The 24,619-nt window shown below is 37.5% G+C and overlaps 1 protein-coding gene and 1 long non-coding RNA gene across 2 annotated transcripts in view; one reads left to right on the top strand and one right to left on the bottom strand.

Moving 5' to 3' along the window:
• Window positions 1–10,674, top strand: part of plpp4 (phospholipid phosphatase 4) — a 123,892-nt gene extending 113,218 nt beyond the window's left edge. Inside the window, exon 7 of the mRNA XM_056261896.1 lies at window positions 10,322–10,674. Coding sequence (XP_056117871.1) covers window positions 10,322–10,533 — 212 coding nt within the window. The 3' untranslated portion in view covers window positions 10,534–10,674. The remainder of the gene's footprint in view (window positions 1–10,321) is intronic.
• The window catches only part of LOC130095211 (uncharacterized), a 165,978-nt gene extending 142,484 nt beyond the window's left edge, over window positions 1–23,494 (bottom strand). Inside the window, exon 1 of the long non-coding RNA XR_008808062.1 lies at window positions 23,354–23,494. This is a non-coding gene — a long non-coding RNA (uncharacterized LOC130095211). The remainder of the gene's footprint in view (window positions 1–23,353) is intronic.
• Between the last annotated feature and the right edge of the window lie 1,125 nt (window positions 23,495–24,619).

The following is a 24,619-nucleotide window of genomic DNA, read 5'->3' as shown; positions in this document are numbered from 1 at the left end:
GAACAGCTAGAGTAAGCCAAGAGTAGGGATGGGAATTGAAAACCGGTTCCACTCAAGAACCAGTTCTAAGTTTTACGATCCATTGATATTGTATGCCCTCGACGTTAACGAGTCCTCTTATCGATGCTCCTGCTCTGAGTCAGCCATAGTATGTAGGCTACAGACCGTGAACTCACAACTGTCCCTTTTGTCCTTTATCAAGCACCATCGCACGGCGTCCAAAGCAAAGTTTTGTACAGCCAAAGTCTTATTTGATCGGTGAGTAATGTAGATGAACTGCTGCGCTTGTGGCAGGGCACATGTTTAACTGAACGATCAGAGAGAGAGAGAGACCTCCGGTCGCGCGCGCGCACTCTCTCTCTCTTCGGAGCAAGGCAGCTTCACCGTCTCAAAACTAAGCGCTGTCTTGCTCTCTCTCCCTCGCACATATTAATCAAAATAAACGACACAATGGTAGGGTCGAGAGACTAAAGTTTCATGTGGAGCATTCGGAGATTTGTTTTTCCTGAATTACCGCAGTGTGTGAATTGTGCTAAAATACGTTGCCTTATCTTCTCTGAAAAGCGTTCCCCACATTCAGCTGACATAATCCACACTTTAAATAAACGAAAAAACTATCCAGTGATGAAATGTTTTCTGTGATGACACACATCTTGTGGGATGTCCCAACCGCCGGGATAATCACACAACGCGCACATGTCCGATAATGACACGTCCAATTCGCAAACTAATGACTCATTTGAACTGATTCGTTTTAATGAATGGTTAAAACAACTGATCTTTCTAACACTGAACTCACAGGACGTCTAATCGGTGTATAACTAATCGGTAACACTTTACAATAAGGTTCCATTTATTACATAAATTACATAAAAAACATTTTTTTTACAGTTTGCTTACTCAAGTGTGAGCTTTAAATCAAATAAAAGTCACTACTCACAGTGTTTATGGTTAGTTTCTAGGTTTCTGCTGCTTCTCTTTCAAGGTAGTGACGAAATGCGCTCTGTAGCGCTGTGTGTTCGCTGTCGGCTACGGTAGAAACATGACGTTACAATATGTCGACCTTCATAGAAGGGGGTCCCGCGGTTATGTAGATATAAATGTCTCATTCTAAGGTAATAAAAACATTACGGTTTATTAAGTAAGTTCTTTATACACCACTGAAAACATAGTTATGGATGTCATATTGCATTTCTGTTAATAGATACTCAATTTTTACACATTGCACCTTTAATAACCTAGAAAATTGTCTAACAATTGATGGCTGCTCTGTCAAGTCTTCGTCGTTGGTTAGGAACCGGAGTGTGCTCTTTGATCTTTCATTTGAAAGTCACGTTTCTAGCATCTGTAAAACCGCATTTTTCCATCTTAAAACTATATCTAAATTACGACATATGCTTTCAATGAAAAATGCGTAACAGTTAGTTCATGTGTTCATGACCTCAAGGCTATTGTAATGCTTTTATGGGTGGTTGCCCTGCGTGCTTAATAAACAAAGTCCAGTTGGTCCAAAACGTAGCAGCTCGAGATTTCACTAGAACCAGGAAATATGACCATATTAGCCCAGTTCTGTCAACACTGCATTGACTCCCTATTAAACATCGTATAAATTTTGAAATATTGCTGACTACTTACAAAACACTAAATGGTTTAGCTCCCCAGTACTTGAGCGAGCTCTTAACACATTATAGTCCTTCATGTCTATTGCGATCTCAAAATTCTGGCCAGTTGATAATACCTAGAATATCAAAATAAACTGCTGGCGGTAGATCATTTTCCTATTTAGCACCCAAACTCTGGAACAGTCTCCCTAACATTGTCCGGGAAGCAGACACACTCTGTCAGTTTAAATCTAGACTAAAAACACATCTCTTTTACCTGGCATTCACATAGAACATTATACATTTCTATTATTCAAATCAGTTAAATGATTATTAGGCTGCATAGATTAGGTCAACCGGAACCGGGACACTTCCTATAACACCCGATGTACTCGTTACATCATAAGAAGAATGGTATCTACGCTAAAGTTAGTCTTTCCATTTATTCCGAGGTTTACTGAAGTCAGCCGGATCTGAGCCGTATCCAGATCAGACAGTAAACCTGCGCCTGGACACGACCACAACGCATCCCTGAAGTGTCAGCCTCATCAGCCCTGTGAAGGCCTCATGGACACCTCAACAAACTCGTCTCCTAACCGGAGTGATGACTCCAACCTCCAACCAGATGGAACTGGATAAATATTGACTCTGACCTGTAATGCTACCTGAATCATAATCAGACACTGTTCGTTCGTTGGCCAGAGGAGAACTGGCCCCCGACTGAGCCTGGTTTCTCCCAAGGTTTTTTTCTCCATTCTGTCACCTGATGGAGTTTTGGTTTCTTGCCACTGTTGCCTTGGCTTTTGGCTTGCTTAGTTGGGGACATTTAATATTCAACATTATTGATCTGCCGTCATTCAGGTGGATGAGTACGCAATTTTGTTCTAGAAACAAACTTTGTTGTATTATTTTCATGTTATCACTGTGAAGCTGCTTTGATACAATCTGTAAAAAGTGCTATATAAATAAAGGTGACTTGACTTGAATAGCCGACTCAATCAAATCATCCAAGTCAGTGGGTAAATCCAACATAAATATCTCCTTTTGAACACAGTCAAGCAACCCATGCAGGAACATATCCCACTGCGCCTCCTCGTTCCACTTGCATTCAGCAGCCAACGTGCGAAACGCCACAGAATAATCTGTGATTGATCGGTTTCCTTGACGTGGTTTCCTTCCTTCTTCAGTTCATCAGAGAAAGACTGGAATGAGGAGCAACATGGATGACTATTTTCCCATTCCCTAAAGTCCCGTCCGACCAGACAACAGCATGATCACCAACACCACTTTAGATTGCTCTGTAGGAAAAGATCATGGCTGTATAGAAAAAAACAAAAGGCACTTGGCCAAAAATGATTGACATAGTTGTGGCTCACCGGAATAAGTGGCTGGTGGTGGTAGTCGTGGTTCAGTGTGACGATCGGTGTGGTCTCTGATGGGGGGAACAGGTGGTGGGTCTGTCGCAGTGGGAGATGGCGCAGCGTCAATCTGCTGGAACTGGGTAGTTACCTCGGACACCTGCGCTACCAAGGCCTGGACCGCACGGCCGGTTGCAAACATCTGCTCCTCTTGGCGTTCCATTCTAGCATTGGTGCTAGACAAAATGTCTATTAGACTTAGAAAACTTTAATGTCCCCGAAAGGCAATTTGTTGTACAATACAGGCATATTGACACATAATCCACAACACAAACATTATCCACATGCACAATGTCAAAAATAAATAAAATTAAAAAAAAATAAAACCACTTCACATTACTTCACATATATTCTCCAATCATATCCCTCCTCCCACCTTATTTGATTGGGTTATTGCCATAGGAATGAATGAGTTTTTTGCTCGATTTGTTCTAACCTTAGGGTATCTATATCTACGACCAGAAGGGAGCAGCTTGAACTCCACTGAAAGCTTCTATTAACTCAGAAGCTTTCGCTGGATCCATTAAGTCAGATCGTTATGTCAAGAAATAACTACAGTCGCAAATGCAGAGAAGTTAGTTTATTTATAAACAGGAAACCGTTAAGCAAGATGGTCAGAATCGTGGGTAGAAGATGGTGAATGGCAGGCCTTGGCAGCGAGTAGACTGCAAAGGGTTGAGCATCGTCTGCTCATTGATCCAATGGGAAATCCAGTGAAGTGATGAAACAAATGGCACAGAGAACCGGAAACAAAACTCGACGGGGAGAAACAGCAGGCATGAGCACCAAAACGATCTGAAAAAAAGACAAAAGCAAACAACACCAAATTTAAAAGCAGCACTGACGAGCTTCAGGTGTGCTGAGCTGATTAGCTCATCAGCTGAGAAGCGTTGCTCAGCAAAGCGAGCCGTCAACAGGTGACAGAAAACAACAAGAAAAGCAAGATGAACACACGGACCTCAAACCGTGACCGTTAAACAAAGTCGAACACATCTGTTATCATGTTTCTTGTCATGTCATGTGATACCCTTGCCACTCATGTGATAATGTCATGTGCTTCTTTTACTCTTTGTGTCTTTTTCTCATTGGTTAATTGTTTCATTGCTTGCAGGTGTATATTGTTAGTCATTAGTCGTTGTGTATATATGATAAGCTTTGTTTTTGTGTAAACCGCTGTTGGTGATTTGTTTCCTGTTCATGCTCTCAAGTCAAGTCTTTGTTTATTTTGTATTTGTTTAAATAAACTGCGCATGACTTTAGAAGACTTAAAAAACATGCACATATTATAAAGGAGTCATTTTAAAATACCTTCTCAGGGCTTTTTGTCACCTTTAGAGCTCCACAGCATTCCTCCTATTCTCTTTTATTCTGGACAAAGGGAACGTGAAAAACATCTCATTTTGTGTTTCCACAGTAGAATGGAAGTCATTTTCATTTCTGAATGAACTATTTACGTGTGTCATGCTAGCATTTTCAGAGAGAGCAGTGTGAACATGGCATTTTGAAAAGTTATTCATAACTATTTACATTATTATTTAATTGCTTATGTCCTTGTGATTCTGTGGGTTTAAACTACAGCACGAATAAAAAAAGTGAAATCCTTGAAATGAATGGCAGCAGAAAGGACCGTTTTCCTGCATATAAGCAGCTGGCCCTGTTTATAATCTCCAGAAATGTGTTTATTTCCTAGATTTTATGTTGCTAAACTCTAAATAAGCATATTAACACTACATATTTATTTTGGTAACACTGTATAATAACTTTCATTAATAAATCATTGACAAACATTATATAATGCTTAAAGCTGCAGTCCGTAACTTTTTTGGGTTAAAAATTATCCCAAATAAATTTTTGAGCAAGTACCAAACCACCCAGTGTTCAAAACTCTCTGCTTGCCGTAGCTCGATTCAAAACGGTAAGCTTGTAATAATGTTTTTAACTCCAGTGGGACTGGTGGATTTCTGCGGGAAATTCGAGCATGTCTTTGCGTCATTACGTCACATCTGTACACACACATCTGTACACATAAAGAAGAGTCTCAGCTAGTAGGCTATGAGTGTGAGGATGTTGGAGGTGGACATTTATAGCCTTTTCTCACAGCACTTGATATAATTAAACTTATTAATTTGATGGCGGATCCAGAAAGGTTCAAACGACAATCACCAGTGACAACCGGAAATTCAAAAGTGGATGTTACTTACTTGTTTAGATGACATTTTAGGGTGAAAAGACTTATGTTGGTCATACTTCCAAAGAGTAGAATCTGTGATTGTGAATGCCAGTATCCACACCGGCGCGGTGACTGACAGACACACACTCTCCTCAAAACATTGTGTTCATCCGCGCTGTGCCGTGCCGAGGCACAACCCACGTAAAGTTGATAAATCCGCGAATGACTGCAATTGCAGATTTCGAACAGAGATGGCGACAAAGTGGAAAAACTACGGACTGCAGCTTTAACAGATCATTTGTTAGTAATATACATTCACATATTTACACATAGAAATATGAGATAATTTGCTTGTTAATGTTAACTAATGAACTTATTAAATATTACATAGTGATTAACAGATTGTGATTTAATGTAAATAAAATGGTAACAAATCTCATTAAACGTTGATTCATTTATTACCTAATGCACTTTTGTACCTAATTTACGCTTGTTGTGAAAAAATAGATAATTAGTCATTTTGAGCACTTCACACACTATTCATGTTAACATATTATTCAATAACTCATAACCATGGTCTGTAAAAGTCATACATTTGGTGTTCATTTGTTGTGGTGTGTATTTTTTTATGAACCATTTATTAATTATTTGTTCATGTTTTTGTGGTACACAATCTAAAGTTGAAACTATTCATAATTTGTAGATTGTAGAGTGTTTACTAATCATTTTAAGACACCTTTTCCATGTCATCTCAATGGCAAAAAGTGTCCTGAAAAAGGACCTGAATTCACCCTATTTACACATCTTTTTACAACCATTTACAACCCCAAATGGTAAATATAAACAAATTTTGGTTTTGATGGATGCAACACAAGTTTTTCAAAGGAATTGTTGGCCAATCTTTTCTTATACAAGACAGCTGCTCAACAGTCTGTGGTCATCATTGTTTGATTCTCCTTTTCATTGTGGACCATACATTTTCAATAAGAGACATCCATCAAACTCATTCCTTCTATGTAGACTAGAGTGTCTAGAAACCACTCTGTCGTAGCTTAATGAGGTTTATCGGTTAAATGTACAGACTTTCACAAAAGTAATTGAAATAGCTCAACACAACAAATATTTCAAGTGGTTTCCCAAAATTCAACTGAAAATGCAGCTTTTAAAGACTCAATGCAGTCTTAAAATTATTCAACCCCTGAATAGATATTTCTCACAACAGCACAAATCTGCAAAACAGATGTTGTCTCAAGCACACCTGATTCAACTAATGAACATGAAATACCTGAACTGGCTAGGTTTGTTGAGTGTCACGTTTGACTGCATGTTAGAAATAAGAATGGTCCAAAAAGTTAAGAGAAGATATCATCGCCCTTCACAAACAAGGAACAGGATACAAAAAGATAGCGAAGGCACAAAATGTTCCTAGAGACACTGTTGGAAGCAAAGTTTGCAGGTTCAAAGTTAAAGGAACAGTGGTTACACTACCTGGACGGGGCAGAAAAAGTAAAGGCTGCAAACAGATTTCTGAGTGTGACTGCAAAAGACCTGAAGCAAGACTCGTGGCGATAGGCACTGAGGTTTCAGCTGCACAGTAAGACACGCATGCCATAACTCCAAGATGTAGCCTACATTACTAACCCAAAAGCACAAGAAAAGTGCTCAAAATCATATAAATAATCCACAGAAGTTTTAGGATTCTATTCTGTGGAGCGATGAAACAAAACTTGAACTTTTTGGCCCTTTGAATCAGCGTTTGGAGCAAGAACAATTAAGCATATGCTGAAATGGACACTCTGCCTACAGTTCAGCATGGTGGGGCTCGTGATGCTCTGTTGCTGCTTTATATCACCCGGCACTGGAAACCAACAGCGTGTGGAAGGCAAGATGGATTCATTCAAGTATCAGCAAATCCTAGGAGAAAACGTTGAGCCGTCAGTGAAGAAGCTGAAGCTTGGGTGTCATTGGACCTTCCAACAGGACAATGATCCCAAGCATTCAAATTCCACCAAGGCTTGGTTGCAGAAGAAGTCCTGGAAGAGTCTCACAGTCACCTGACTTGAACCATAGAAAATCTCTAGTGGGATTTGAAGAAGGCAATAGCAGCCCCAAACCCAAGAATATTGGGCTAAGATTTCTTCCTGCCAGAAGCTGGTGTTTGGTTGTACATATCTATTTCAGCAGGTCCAACGCTATCTCACGACCAATTCGTCCGAATTTGACGAGTGATTAAAAGATGGCTAATTCGTACGAATTTGTACGACCTCATTCGTACAAATTTGTACGATTTGCCTAAACCCACGTGATGGGTAGGTTTAGGGGCGGGGTCAGGGGTAGGTCATTCGTACGAATTCATACGAATTGGGCAACTCGTCAAATATGTACGTTTTAGCAAAAATCGTGCTAATTCGTACGAGTGAGGTCGTACGAATTATTACGAATTAGCCATCTTTTAATCACTCGTCAAATTCGGACGAATTGGTCGTGAGATCGGGTTGGCAGGTCATAACAGCAAAAGGGTGTTCTGCTAAGTACTAAAGATGCTTGCCAAGAAGGGGTTGAATAATTTTGAGACTGCAGAAGTCATTAAAAGTTGCATTTTCAGTTGAATTTGGTGAAACCACTTAAACATTTTTTGTGTTGAGCTATTTCAATTACTTTAGTTTGATTTGTTCATTGCAAACGACTGAAAGACTGTACATTTTGCCAATAAACCTGATTTGCACTTGCACAAAACGGTAAATAGTGGTTCAAGAGAATTAACAAATCACAGACTCTTGATTTTATTACATTTTGCAAATAATTTTATTACATTTTGTTTTGATAAATTATGTAATATCAACATTTTGAACCATGTTCCCTTATAGTAATCAAATTGAACCCTTTTACACTGTTAACCCCTTAACCAACCCTTAAACCTACCCATACTGCCAAACCTGTCCTACCGTATACCCGTATCACACGTCAATAGCAGCAAGAGTGTTTTGAACACATGAAGTACATTATACATAACAATTTTACGCAAGTATATAGTTAAAGACACCTAATATAAAGTAAGACCATTCTTTCACCAATTACATTTTCTGTTGAACATCCAGATAATGCTACCAAACACCTTTTTGCATTTGTACTTTTGTAAATCTAAAAAAAAGTGCATTAGGTATTATATGAACTGAAGTTTAATGATATTTGTAAGCATTTTAATTTACATTAAACAGTGATCTGTTAATCAATCAACGTGTACTGTTTAATAAATACATTAGTAAGTAAACATTAAAAACATATTTCTAGTTATGTGAATGTATATTAACTAATGGTCTGTTAAACATTGTATCATGTTCATTAAGGATTTATTAATGAAAGTTATTATAAAGTGTTACCTTTATTTTATTTATTTATATTTATTTCCCCGTCACCTCATATAGACTCCTCATATCAGTGAAACAACTGCAAGCGGATTATTAGTGTGACTTTATATGGACCTATCCCCTAGGGCCTGCTGGGTAGTAGAACAGAACTAATCTGAACAATAGTGGCATGGACCGTCCATTAAACTTGATGGGTCCAATCTGGTCCAAGTAAATACAAGCTGTGGACTCAGAAAAGCTTGCCTTGTAGCATAGGAATAGTTCACTTCAAAATGAAACTTCTGTCCTCATTTACTCACCCTCAATTTGTTTTAAACCTGTATGAATTTCATTCTTTTGCTGAACACAAAGGAAGATATTTAGAAAAAAGTCGATAATCAGACAGTTGATGTACCCCATTGACTTCCATAGTAGGACAAAAAATACTAGGACAAAAGCCAAGGTGTTGCCTTTACTTAGTTGGGGACATTTAATATTCAACTCTCTTCTTGAAAACAAACTTTGTTGTATTATTTTCATGTTATCTGCTGCTTTGATACAATCTGTATTGTAAAAAGCGCTATATAAATAAAGGTGACTTGACTTGACTATGGAAATCAATGGGAGAATTGGTTGTAGCGAGAACGTGCTACGATTGGTCAGCGCAATGTGGCCGTTATCTGATTGGCTTGAGGAAACGGTGGGTGGAGTCCACTTATTTGTGGATTTGTCTGCACGTCGACGCTAGATAGAAATGTTTCAAAATCCACAAATGCGTGAGGGGATTTACAAATGCACAGAAAGCGTTTCACAAATAAAGTTGTGTTTGTGACATAAAACACATTTTTAAAAAATATATTGTTTGCAAATCTCCTTTTATTTATTTGTGATTTTTTTTCCCAACTGTTTGGTTACCGACATTCTTCAAAATAACTTATTTTGTGTTCAGCAGAAGAAAGAAACTCATACAGGTTTGAATCAAATTGAGGGTGAGTAAATACGTTTTTTTGATTTTGAAGTGAAATAATCCTTTAATGAGTGTGGGTTTGTTCCAGGGGCAATTGTTCAGTCCATCCTCAAAATTAGGTTTCAGTCATTTGATTTCATTTGAACTTTTGGGGAATTAAATTGCTGTGTGGTATTTACATATGCAGGTTATACAGCTGTGTGTCAGTGCGCACTGCAGCTCTTTTTAATGGTGGTGCTTAACTTCTCCTCTCAGGGAGACATTAAATGGCAGAAACGTATTTAGTGAATTGTGTTCACAGAATTGTGTTCTGCAGAATCTTAGATCAGAAGCAAAACATTGTTTTGTTGTACAATCACATAAAATACAGTCTATCGTCTTTGTGTTTTTAATTATTCGTGGGAATGACAGTCTCATCCCAAGACGTCATATGACTGACGCTTTTGACCATACGTCAACATCCGACGTTTTAGGGTACCCTTTAACGTCAGTTAGATGACGCTATCTAATCCTAACCCTACCCCAGACCTAAACCTACCCGCGTCATCTAACTGACGCTAAAGGTAAAGCGTCAGTTAGATGACGCCCTAGGATCGTCATCTGACTGACGTTAAAGGGTACCCTAAAACGTCGGATGTTGACGTATGGTCAAAAGCGTCAGTCATTTGACGTCTTGGGATGAGACTGTGTTACAACAATAAAAGAATGAAAACATACTATGGTGAAGACAGGCAGACAGTTAGAAAGCTAGTTGTAAGGATGGATGAGATTTATTGTATCTGTGTCTTACTTTGTGAACCTTGAATTGTCCCTCACAGATGCATTTGTTGGGGGAGTGATCGGCCTCTTCTTTGCCTACGTCTGTTATCGGCAGCACTACCCACCCTTCCTCCACACAGACTGCCACCTGCCATACGCTAGTCTGGCTGTAGCGACCGCCCACAACATGCCAACCTCCCAGGATCAACCTCTGCCCACTGATAATGCCACCAGTCTGCCTCTGGAGGGCATGACCGAGGGACCAGTATGACTAATAGAGACCCACGGAGGCTCACAATCCTCTGACCCCCTACCACACCGACGTGGTATGAACCACACTTGACTGACACTTGCACATTCCAATGAATTGGACCATCCCATTTCATGTAGTTTCTTTTCTACTTCTTCTTTTTCTTCTTCTTCTTCCTCCTCCAATCATTTGCTGCTCTCAGATCTGTTACACTTTATTTAAGTACTGACTATAAGTATTGGCAAGTTGGAACCTGGTGCAAGAATCTCTCTCTAACGAAAAGGTACCATGGCAAGTAATAAAGAGTACCATGGTAGATAAAAATGGCTTAAACAGTATGCTGAACCATCTGAGACTTTTTGTAAGGGCTGCCTATGATACAAATGGCAAATTGGTTCTCTGAGAGATTCTTATCCTAAAAGGTTTCATTCACAAACTCATAAAAAAACTCATCAATTCATTATTTGCAGTGGTTTCCTTCATATTGTTTCGTGTTTATTCAGTAGCAGGTGTGCATGGATGTTAACGGCTCGTGTAAAACTGTGTTCTGTAGCTTTGCCATGTACCGTGTGCCAGAAACAGAGGAGTTAGATGGAAGAACAGACTCACTAGCAAAAATACCAACGCATTACATTATTATTATTTTTATTTTATTTTTTACATATAGTACTATTATCAAACCATAGCTTTTGGTCACTGAATGTTTTAGAAGTAAATATCATAGTGTAAGAATTTGGTAATCATTCAATGCCCAGCTATCAGATTGCCATCTTATTCCCATTTAATATTATCATTGTACTATGGTAAGGTTGAAGGACAAGATATATGATGAGAACGTTACCTACAACATCCTAAAAGTGCAGCATATAGTATAGCCAGGAGCATGATTTGGTTTTAAAACACTGGAAGGGAACATGATAAAAGATCTACAGTATCTAATGTCTGTATTATAGGCTATATAATATATTCCCTCTGCCAAAGATCCATCTTGAAACCACTAAAACAAGCTGACCTAACCCAAACCCTAAATAAAATTGATCGAATGAGCCCCATTGCAATTATTAAAATGTTAAATTATTTATTAGAAAAAGGATAGCTCTGATTCCAAACTCTGACTGAAAGAGCCAGGTTTGAAGCTCTTGCAAAAAGCAGATAAAAGTTCAGCTGTGACCACACATGCTATATGAGTGGTTCTGAATCCTTTTCCCACACCAAAACAAAATACAAAGTGTGAAGTGTTGAGAACTTCTATTTTCCAAGTTGATGCATTGCTTTGCAACCGTAATCAGCCTACAGTAACACTGTCTACATCGGATACGAGCGGCACGTCACAACTCATCAAAACAATATGGCAGTCGTATCACATCCATTGGTAACACTTTACTTGAAGGGGTGTGCATAAGACTGACATGACACCTTCATAACCATGACTCGACACATGTCATAAATATGAAGGAGGTTTTATGCATGTTTATGACAACTGTCATTAAGTGTCATTCGCTCAGTTATGACATTTTTAGTGCAAATATGACATTGTTTGAGATGTCTTTGTTATGACACCTTGACATAAACCAATACATCATAACCTGTCAGTGTCTTTGTCATGACAACTTGACATTACTAAGACATCACAACCTGTCATAAATATGTCATAAACATGACATGGCAGATTAATTATCAAACTTAAGAAACCACTTAGCTTTATGGGTTAGTATTACATTAAACTGTCAGGTGGTTGGTTTTGACATTAGCTGTCATAAGGCCATTATAACATTTTAATGACAAATTCAATGTGTACCACTGTAGTTGAGGTCAAGAAAAATATTCATGACACAGTTATAATGCCTCATGACAGCCAATGTCAACACCAGCCACAGTTTATGACATATTTATGATAGGTTATGATGTATTGGTTTATGTCAAGTTGTCATAACAAAGACATCTCAAACAATGTCATATTTGCATTAAAAATGTCATAATTGAGCGAATGACACTTAATGACAGTTGTGTCATGTCATGGTTATGAAGGTGTCTTGTCAGTCTTATGCACACCCCTTCAAGTAAAGTGTTACCCATCCATTTGTACCACTTTATTATCCTCATCTATCGACTGAAATAAAAATTACTTTTCTTACCACATATCAGTGGTTCCCAATCCTGGTCCTGGAGTACACCCAACAATGCATGGTTTTGATGTCTCTCTTATATAACACGCATATTAAGGTCCTGGGAGTCTTTGCTAATGAGCTGATGAGTTGTGTTTGATTAGGAAGACATATAAAATGTGCATATAAAATTGGGGACATATATCACATGTCTCTGATGTACTGGTCTAAATATATAACAAATTATTAATTTGTTATAAAAAATTCTAAGTTTCTAACCATTTGCATATGCAGCTGCAGCATTATTACTGTAATTCCAGACAGATTCAAATCGTTGTTGCAAATCAAGGCGTGACGCATCAGCATCCAAGTGTAGATATACACTAACACACCCATAATGCGTCTTTACTGACTTCACAAACTTAGTCTCTGCTACTCTGTTGTATTTTTATTCGCATTATGTTGTAAAAATGTCCATGGAAACCTGCCGATACATATCGACCTGCTACACTTGAGCTTCCAGAGATCATCGGCCCATGACATTGACAGTCTCCGCCACAGACACTCCCTCTCACTGCATTTCTTCTTTTATTTACTTTGTGACATTTTATTTTTCCTCCTCTGTAGCTTAAAGGTTCATTCATTCTGTGTCCTTCGACCTACGCTGTTTCAAAATGCTTCCTTTTTATCTTTAAAACCACATACACTTTTAACTGGCATACGACTAATTCAGTTTTTGAACACATTGCCATGTTAATACCAAGTTTTTTTTTTACAAGTACCTTGTAAATACTATGGTATATGAATATTGTAATCATAAAATACCATGGTATTAGCGCCTGACCACTGTACCATGGTTTTGCCTCTGTGCATATTAGCAAAGTACTTTTTCAGCTTTTGTCTTATTTTCTCCTCGTATTGTTTTCTCAATCCAATCGAACTATTCCACTGTTTGATCTTTACCTGTTATCTGTTCCTTTTTAGTTTGTTTGTTTTATTATATTCATCCATCCATTCTCCAAACTGATTATCCTCTGTAGGGATGCTGGAGTCTATCCCAGCGCCACAGGCAGGGAAACACCATGGACAGATGGCCAGTTCATCACAGGGCACACACACACACACACACACACACACATTTGCACTCACGACATTTTAACATCTCCAATTCATCTAATCTATGTTGAATGTGTTTGGATTGTGGGGGAAACCGGAGCACCCGAATGAAACCCACACAGACCCAGGTAGAACATTATCTCCCTTTTATATTTTCTCTCATATTTTCTCTCACTCATCCCTCATTCAGATTCTCATGAACTGACATTTAATATCCTTGGGATGATTAGAAACTTGATTACAAGGAGGTAATGTGAGAACATGGAGAGAAAATGAAGCACTTCTGCAATCACCACAGCAATCTACCAAAATAACCAGTAGCTCACAGTAATTGTTCCCATAGCTAATTAATTCATCATCACCACCAGTATTATTGGATTATAAATTTGATTTATAATCCATTTTAAGGAATAGTTCACCCACAAATGAAAATTCTATCATCTCATCCTAACCCATGAATAAAAGGACAAAAGCCCATACACAAAATTATTATTTATATGTTCCTTTCCATTCATCAGCACGTCATAGTTAATACAGCATCCTTATGCCAAAAGGGTAATAAGCACCATACAATTATATTTTTGGTCTTTCACTTGAATGAATCTTTCCCTTTTGAGGTCCATGAAAAAAAATAAAAGCATACAAGTTTTAAACAACAGACATAAGGATGAGTAAGAAAATCACAGAATAGTAATTTCTGAACTATTCCTTAAATAATGAACAAAGGTCAATAAAAATGAAAAACAAAAAATGAATACAAATATTTTAAAGGGTATTTCACTGCTGGAAAAATGGGCTTTCAATAAAACTTGTCTGCCTATGAAGTAGAAAGGCTTAAACAGTTTAAAAAAAATAATTGCTGCTACCTGATTACAGAAAACAAAGAAAAAATGCTGTTGTCTTCCCATTTGCCAAATAGGTAGGAAAACTTCAGCACCCATAATGCACTGGGCATGTTGCTGTTCAAGGCCAATCCCACCAGTCTGCTATGGAAACGCTTAACCAGCGTTTAAAGGGACAGTTCACTTTGAAATACATTTCTGGTATGTTTTAGCTTACCTCAAGGGCATCCAAGATGTAGGTGTCTTTGTTTCCGCAGTAGTTTCAATTTTGATATTTTTAGGTCAAACCGTTCTTGTCTGTCAGTGATATAATGCAGGTCTATGGTCACCACCTCAAAGAGCATGCTCAGAGAAGTCCAAATTAAACATGATTTAATGACTCGTAAATCTAAGTACACATTGATGGCCTAAGACACGAAACTAGCGGTTTGTGTGAGAAAACGAACAGTATTTATATCGTTTTTACCTCTTCGTCCCCTTGGAATTATAAGGTTCTATCTGCGTTCTGAGCAGTTTTGAGATATTGAGCTTCAAAGTTTTTGCATTACATATAGGAAAATTTATATGGGGAACAAGTTTCTTTTAAACATGAAAATAACAGGGACCCTAAATGTATTCTAAATATAAAATATCAAAATCCTCTCAAATTTGTAAATGTTTTTTTTTGGAATGGGCTTAATAGGCTTAAAATTGTAAAAAATTAAGACATTTTAAGACTTTAAAAACTACAAGAAAATCGACATGCTTCAGCAAATTAATTCATAAAGTTTAATAATCATTGAAAAATGATTCACTGACTATATGATCACAAACAATGTCAGACTAATTTTTTAATCACACACACACACACTCTCTCTCACACACACTCTCTCTCACACACACACACACACACACACACACACACACACACACACACACACACTCACACACACACACACACGCACACACACACACGCACACACACCAACACAGACACACACACACACACACTCGGACACACACACTTTCACACACTCGCACACACACCCATTTTCACACACTCGCGCACACACACACACTTGCATGTTAAATGTTTTTTTTAAAATATTCAATTTACTCACTGCATATTTGTATAATTCAGATAATAATAACTATAATAATAATAGTTATTAATAATAACCTCATTGATAATTAATAATAATAACCAATACACTATAAAGAAAATGGCCAAATTGAAGCCACTTCATAACACTACACAATTTAGTGAATATTTAATTTACTGTAAATGTATAGCATTATGCCTTTATGGGGTTTCTTTTTGTCTTCAAGGAAAAAGCCTGCGACATGACATATAAAGTTGATTCTGATTGGTCCTCTTCTGTGCATTCGAAGTGCTGATTGGCTCACGCAGATAGAACCTTATAGAGCCAAGTTAGAGTTCGATTTTGTAGATAGAACCTTTTTGTTTTTTCAATAAAAAGTCCCACAATGTACACAATTTAAAAAAACACATCACATAATGTAAATAAGTTGTCACAGAATAAGAATATGTGAATAACTCAATTTTGACAAAAATGTCAGATAGAACCTTATAATTCCAAGGGGACGTCTTGTAACCACAGCCACGTCCAAGTGATCTGAGGGCGCCGGCGCTTCGGTCTTTTCCATCTCTCGCGTGTACGTCACTCATACAATTGTTTTTTGTTTTTTTTGTTTTTTATTGTTTTCTTTTACGACGGTTTAAACATCCCGGATAAGCGCATATTAGTACCATTTTAATTAGCCGTCTTACCTACAATCTCTGTTCTGTGTAAACAATGAGTGACGTACACGCGCGAGAGATCACTTCCGGCGCTTGCCGGAAAAGACCGAACAGAGATTGTAGGTAAGATGGCTAATTAATTTGTTTTCTCACACAAACCGCTCGTTTCGTGTCTTGGGCCATCAATGTGTACTTACATTTACGAGTAAGCTAAAACATACCAATAATTAATTTCAAAGTGAACTATCCCTTTAAGTCTAAACCTAACCTTATCCCCACCTTGCTTTAGTAGGAAATACCTCTTAGCAAACTTTTAGTCATAACGGTGTCGACTTGTTTTGTTCCCGGTTGCAAGAACTCAAAGAGTAATTATTTAGCGTGAGTGCATACCTGAAGAAAGCTGTTGCCATAGTGTTCCATTTTTACCATAATGCTGTTTAAAGAGTAGACATAGTACAATACATTTTTCAGTGATGAACTCTTATAATAACTGTTTTGTTAATAACCCTCTGTTGATCGGACTGTCCGCGGACGGGGATACGAACATGCAGTCAGAACAGCCGTCAAAAATACGCAGAGTGATGCGTTTTGCTGACAAATAAACGTGAATTTATCGGTCCAGGTAACACGGAGAACTAGTACACATTGCTCATTTACATATACTACAGACATTGTAACAATACAAAGCTAGTTGAAAATCGGCGAAGTTACACATCAAATTAGACTTATTGCGATTGTCTTAAAGTGTTTTTCAAATGTACACTCATATGGAACAGCATAATTTGCAGCTTAGATTGCTTTAAAAGTTAATGCATCTAGTATTGTTTTGTTTAATGAGGAACTTTCCAGGTCTTTTCCTCTTTTTCGGAGCACTCTGTCCCATCTGCCCTGCCCTGATATCTTTGGTTGTTTGTGCTGTATGTACAGTCTACTGTACACATTTCTGTATGTATTTAATATCTGGAGGACCTACCATGTTTGCCAAAATATGCAGTATCCATTCAGAGCACACTGTGTGGGATACATTATCCCATAATGCAATGCAATCGACTTGAACTTCTCTTTCCTTAGTGAAGAATGTAACTTAAAGTGATATAAACAATGTTTGTGATTGAAATCTCATTCTTGACTCATAATTAGATCACATAAATTAGAATTCAAATTAAGATGAGTGGATGACTTACAATCGTGAGGTCATATCACAACAATACAGAATATTCCCGTTCGAAGTGTTTAATTTGCTATACTATTGTACAATAGCATAGTAGGCGATGTGTATTATATTCTGTGTGCAGTACGGAGAACACTATTATTTCTTGTATGTAACGACTGAGTCAAGGATCGCTCGGTAGGGTCAACATCATCACAGCTGTTCAATCCAACACGCAAAATTAATCTATATGAACATGAAGCAGATTCTGCCCACGCATCTCAATTCCCTTAACATCTGCTGCAGAAATGATTCTCAGTTTATGTCAAAAGTGTTTCATTAATTTTAATGAAACACTTTTGAACACCTTTTCATTAACTTTGATGAAGATGGAAATTATCTCTTTAATAGCTGTCCTCATATTGTCTCAGTAGTTGTGTAATAGTAGCAGAGGACAAAATAAGGCTAAGCTTGTGAAAACGATCTTTTTTGTGTTTCAGTAGCAAGGCCAGCATGTTTAATATCTTGTCAGTGTTATTCCCCTGGAAAAGATGTCGATTGATTAGTTTAAGTTTGTTTCAAACATCTTCTTGCTGGATTTATTTCGGGAAGCGGAGAACAAAAGCATCATCCAAAGGACATTTCCCTGAAGGTTTGGCAACACAAATAATGCAAATTAAAAATAGTATGTTTTCCCCCTGGTTGGCATACCTGATTTTCATATTTTAGAGAACAATTGTTGTATTTATATGTTCCAGTTCTGAATGTAATGAAAATAGCATTGAAAAACAACAGTGGTCTAGAGTGATGAATATATTTTGGTGCTAAATGCAAATAAAGTTACATATTATATAAAACATTGTTTTTAAATAGTTGTATTTAGCATTGATACATCATGTGTTTGTTGCACTGCCATCACACAGAAATGGTTGTTTGTGTTTTAAAGGAATGCCAAATTACTTGTATAACCATCTGTATTTTATTAAGACTGTCCTCAATCCTTTTTTTTTTTTTTTGCAGTAAAATGTTCGTGTGAGATACACCCAATAGAATGGAAAGCCCAAAACAAATAGAAAAATGGCCATGATTAAATAAGTATTATAAAAAGCTTTCTAGTTAATTATCTTACAATTTGAGCTTCAAATTGATTGTTATAGATCAGTGTTATCTTTTTTATTCTCCTAGGATGTACATCCATAAATTTACAACTGGTATATTATAAAATATACAACAAAATCCTACTGATTTAACATCTAAATGGGAGATTCTTGCATTTAGTGCTGTGGAATGTATCTATATTATTTAATATTTTTATTCATTTTCCTTTGGGATCTGTAACCCATAAAAAAAGAGAATGTTTCAGAAGTAACAAATTTGAGTCATGTACATAATGTGATGTGTGTTGTGCAAAGATCTTTTTTATGTGTATTTGCAGATTTTCAAAATACATAAATACATGTTTATGCAGACATCCGAATGTTCTAGTTTCTACGGCAAGTCCTTCTTTTATACCCAACAAATGTTTCATAGTTGTCTTTTAGACAGAGGAAATGAAGTCTCTAATACTCCACTGTCATTGAACACGGCATGCCAATTCCATTTGTGACAAGAAACCATTTTATATGGAGAAGCATGCCTGGCTTCAAAAGCACTTTGAATTGTATTTTGATGATTATACTTACATGTACAAATGATTGTAATCAAACAAAGAAGTGAATAAAGAAAAGAAAGTGTGCTTAAGGCAGTATTTTTTCTTTCAACAAACACTGAAGCAGCCTGAGTTTGTTTCTCGGTGTTCTCATTGAAAGTGTTTGTTGTGATGGATCATGCAACCATGGGATTTAGGCTTGGTTCTACCAGTCTTTGAGCTCTTCCATCGAATGGCAAAACTCATGTTCGATCACAAGTACAATGCTGTACCAGGTGAGCTATCAAACAAGTTTTCTACATCAAAAAAGGTTATGTGATGCAAATGTGAGGTTTACAAATGATGCACTGTTTTGAGGTCATTGCATAATATAGTGTGAAAAATGAATATTTTTGGACGTTTCCCCGCCACTAGTGTTCATTTCGGCAGGAAATTGCAGTGAAAAGTAATTTTCCTGTAGTTTACCTTCAGTAATTACATTTATGATTAGCTTGTAGCTTGTGTTTATGCAAGAATGTCAGGACAATCTTCTAATTCTTGTTGCATCATCACACTTTTTGCCGTGATGTCAATTTATAATGATTTTTTATTTTATTTTTGCCATAAACAGTCACACTGAATTTTAGCATTACCATTTTCAAACCTGCATTACTTTGTGAAAGACTCATACAAAGATACGCAGTGAAATGTGCAGCACAAACTGTTAAGATCAAAAGGATACACACACACACGGCCAGAAACAACACAATGCTTGACAAACTTTTCATCTGGTGTTTAAGAATAATTTAGCATCTATCCTTCCTGGTGCCTAATAGAATAGACAGAGTAGAAATTGTGACCAATTTCATCAATGATTTTGAATTTTAGGACACTATATCACTTGTCAGACAGTGTGGAGCATTAACGAAACATATAGTCACTTTATTATTTATTATCACAAATATATGACAAAACATTAATGTTTTCTTTAAAAATTAGGTTTAGAATTTAATTGAAATGCCTGACCATGTCCATCTGAGTGTCATGTCACGCTCGGTCTCGGACCACAGCAAACCAGCTTTATTCCTTAATGAAACCTTAATATTCAACAATATTATTGATCTTTCTGCATTGACACCACTATACGTATATGAACTGAGCTGGATGATGACATCACTGTTTTCTCCAGAGCAGCTATATATATATATATATATATATAAATGAACAAAATGAATAACTTTTTTACAACAAAAGTAGATCGGCTCTATAGCAGAAACAAACTTTGTTGCATTATTTTCCTGTTATTACTGTAAAGCTGCTTTGAAACAATCTGTATTCTAAAAAGCATATATATATATAAAGGTGACTTGACTTAACAACTTGTAATAATTGCTTTATTGAGCATATTGTTTCTGCCTAAATGAATACATGTTAGCTATCTGCATGATTTGTATTATCTTAGAACTATACATTTCTAATTCTGACATATGGACATTACTTGGACACAGTCACCTCTGATAACAGATTTAATCGAAACTGTCATGGAGAAACTTGAATTTTCTGTAAAGCTGCTTTGAAAAGATATGTATTGTGAAAAGCACTATACAAATAAATGAGTATTGAATTTAACATAACACCTTAAGGGGTCACTCATTTTTAATTACTAATAAACAGTTACTTTTGCTGACAGTTTATTGATTGTTTATTTTGCTAAGGGTTTATCGTAAATAAAACATGGCTATTGACCAGTCAGCCCAAGGACTGGAACAATCTGTTTTATAATTCATATTAATAGTTTTTCTGTGATTGTTATTATAGAAACCATTGGTTTCAAACCAATAAATTCCAACAAATATCAAACATGACTTCTCCTTTGTGATTTGATCATCTTAATTTGAACAGTTGAGTTTTAATAGAAATAGCATTTCACATGTCCTTCTTAGTCTTGTACCTTCCTAGTTTTCCACATTAATGATGAGTGTTATGAAAGTACAACACAGCTCTGACAGTGGTTTTCAATCCTGATCCCACCGCTCCGCACATTTTGTGTTTCATTAGACCGCAAGTACCCTGCGAAGTGGACTCCTGCCATCTTAAGTGAGATTTCAATCCAAAGGGAGGATACATGTTCAGTTCGATGGGCACTGCAAGCAGAATAGAGAATAAGGGGAACATTGATATGTCACTTCACAGAAAGTAGAGGAAATTTACCAACCAGTCATTGTGCATCAATCCAGAACTTAAAAAAGTTGGAATAAAATAAAGGTGGAGAAAAGAAGATGCTTTGACTAGCGTTATTAAGTCCTAGGTTTGTTTTGTATGGGGTTGTAAGGGAATAAAATGCGCAAGACGCAACAGCTAAAACACTATGATCATGAATAGAAAATAAAAGACACACCTAATTTAACCAAATTACATTTTTACAGTTTCAAAATAAAACTTGGGACATTTTGTAAAATGTAATAAAATCAAAAATCTTAGATTTTTTTATTCTCTTTAACCTTTATTTAATTGACGAAAGTACAAAGAAAAAAATTCCAATGTTTTCACTGGCCAAATTAATTGTATTTTGTAAATATAAACAAATTTTGATTTTGAACACACTTCAAAAAACGTTGGGACGGAGGCAAAATAAAAGTGAAAAGACTATGGAATATCCAAGTTAATCTGTTTTGAAACCATCCACAATGAGCAGGTGAACTGGTAATATATGAGGGTATCGTGTTTGGGTATAAAAGGAGCATCTACCAAAGACTATCGCAAGCAAAGATGGGTCATGGCTCACCACTTTGCGCAACATTTCATGCGGGAATTGTCAAACAATTCTAAAATCAATTTTTTTCACTGCAAGATTGCAAAGTATTTAGGTCTTTCACCATCTACCATACATAATATTGTAGAAAGAATCAGGAAATCCAGAGAAATCTCAGTCTGTGCAGGGCAGGGCAGGAGACCTCTATTGAATGTGCGTGACCTTTGAGCCCTCAGATGGTATTGCATGACAAACCGTAATGCTACTGTGTGTTAAATATAGCTACATGGGCTCGGGAGTACTTTGGAAAACCGTTTTAACTTAACACTTAAAGGGTCACTCCACCCATTTCAACATTAATCTTTATTGAAAGTGGGTTATATATGTAGTCGAAATGTAAAAGAAATTTTAAATTTGGTGCCCTCTTGACCGAGAAAAGACAGAAAATAACTTTGGGGCGCATTTGTATGTAAGACAACAACTCCCACAATGCACCATGTTGCACAGCTCCGCAAGCCACTCCCACTAATCCAGAACAGCGCAAACATCAGAGAAATCGCTCTTCCGTCTACAAGAAGGCTAGCTGCCAAATGAGTTTAAAATTCATTTCACAAAAAATGTCTAGTTAGTTGTGGCGAGCAGGACGAGGGCGAGGGACGTGAGAGGACGACGCGAGTGATAATGAATGGCACCTGTGCAGCGGTCTCATATCTCTCACGGAGGAGCGGAAGCACAAAAGGAACAGGCCTGATTTTATGTTTTGTTTCTGTTGTGTGTGGCCAGCTGGCTTATACTTTTGTTTTGTATTTGTTTATTTTACTTTAAAAACGTTTAAATGTTCGCCGGTTCCAGCCTCCTTCTTCCCACAACAACGAACCCCGTTACATTGGCAAACTCATTAGTGAATTACTCGTTTGTATTTCTTTCTATATGGTGAATTATTGCATGATACCTGCATGTTCAGTCAGGCGAAACTAGGATGGTTCACATCACAACACAAACGTCCGTGTGGTCGTCTGATTCAGAGATTTCGTCCAGGAGAAACTGCCTTGTTGAAATTCTCTGCAGCAGACGGACTCTATCTGTGTCCGTAGCGCACAGCGAGAGCACACGCACCAGCAGTCCGCCCAGCTCGAGCCAGCCCGGGCTCCTCGTCCGCGACAGGCAGCCGCCTCCTGTTCCACCATCAGCCTCAGCTGCTCTTCACTATATTGGGGCTCGTAAAGATAGCCACGAACAGCGGATTCGAGCAGCAGAATTTCAAAATCCTCTTCTTCCATATCATGTTTAGTTTCTTCCGTCATTGTCGTAACTTCCTATATCCACAGCGCTTGTTAGCTTAGCTTATAAACAAGATGGCTGATATTGCTTTCAGTATCTGCAAGTGAAGTCCCACCCACTGATCTGTGATAGCTCTGTTAGCGCATTAGGTCCAACCCCCTATGGGCGGGTTTGAAAGGGTGGGAATTTGTGCTTGTAGTCTATACAGAAATCCCCCCTTTTTACACTTCCTCCTACAATGACGTCAAATGACGATTTTTGCGTCATTGTAGGAGGAAGTGAAAAAGGTAAATAGTAGATTTCTCTCGTCTCAGGGGAAAATGAAAGAATGTTGCACGACCATTCAATAGTATGACTGGTTGTCTAACAATGGACCTCTTAATGCAAATGGGTGGAGTGACCCTTTAAGAAATGCCAATTGAATCTCTGTTATTCAAGGCGAAAGCTATACATCAGTTCTATGCAGAGATGCCGGCCAGTTCTCTAGGCCCGAGCTCCTCTCAGATGATCCAAACCAGTAGAAATGTGTGCTGTGGTGAGTTTAATCCATGTTTCAGCTTGTCTTTGGGAACAACTGACTTTGAGTTCTCAGTCCCAAAGACGAAAAGGACCATCCAGACTTTCATCAGTGACAGGGACAAAAGCAAACATCTGGCATGGTACGGTGGTGCTTCAGTGCAAACGGCATGGGTGACTTGCATGTGTGAAGGTATCATTGACGTCGAGGCATATATTGGGATTGCACCGAGACATTACTGCCATCAAGATGACATCTTTCCTGGGAAGCAAGACAATGCCAGGTCTGATTCAGCACATGCTACAACAGAGCGGTCTCTAGACGCTCCACACCATAGAAGGGATGTGCTTGGCTGCCAGCCTGCAGTCCAGATCTGTCTCTGAGGAGGAGAAAAGGAGAATCACACAACAATGACCACAGACTGTTGAGCAACTGTCTTGTATCAAACTGCAGACTGTTCTACTTGCAAAACGGCACTTAGTTTCCTCAATTCCCAAACATTTAAAAAGTGTAATTAAAAGTTAAGGTGATGTGACACGGTGGGAAACATGCCTCTGTCCCAGCTGTTTTGGAGTGTGCTGCAGCCATCAAAATCAAAATTTGTTTATATTTGCAAAATACACTTAAGTTGATCAATGAAAACCTTCTCTTTGTACTTTTAAATAAAGGTTAAAGAGAATTAACAAATCACAGATTCTGTGATTCAACAGATTCAACACAAATCATTGATTTTATTGCATTTTACAAAATATTCTGGATTTGCGGTTGTAAATACATGTATCATATACACATTTATATTACACAAGTATGGTAATTTGTATTTATTTACATAAGAATATTATGTCATCATACCTCAAACTTCTCTAATATGCAAGTTTTGTATGTGTTTGATGTTGCAGGGTGATCCGAATGAATGTATTTTGTCAAGTGAAGTGAACTTCGACTGATATCCCATGTTCAGGAAGCAGTGAACACT

This window comes from Rhinichthys klamathensis, unplaced genomic scaffold, assembly GCF_029890125.1.
Source record: "Rhinichthys klamathensis goyatoka isolate OS25496 unplaced genomic scaffold, OSU_Roscu_1.1 h1tg000188l_1, whole genome shotgun sequence".
NCBI classification, from domain to species: domain Eukaryota; kingdom Metazoa; phylum Chordata; class Actinopteri; order Cypriniformes; family Leuciscidae; genus Rhinichthys; species Rhinichthys klamathensis.
The sequence above is the reverse complement of the archived record's forward strand: the minus strand, read 5'-3'. Positions and strand labels throughout refer to the sequence as shown.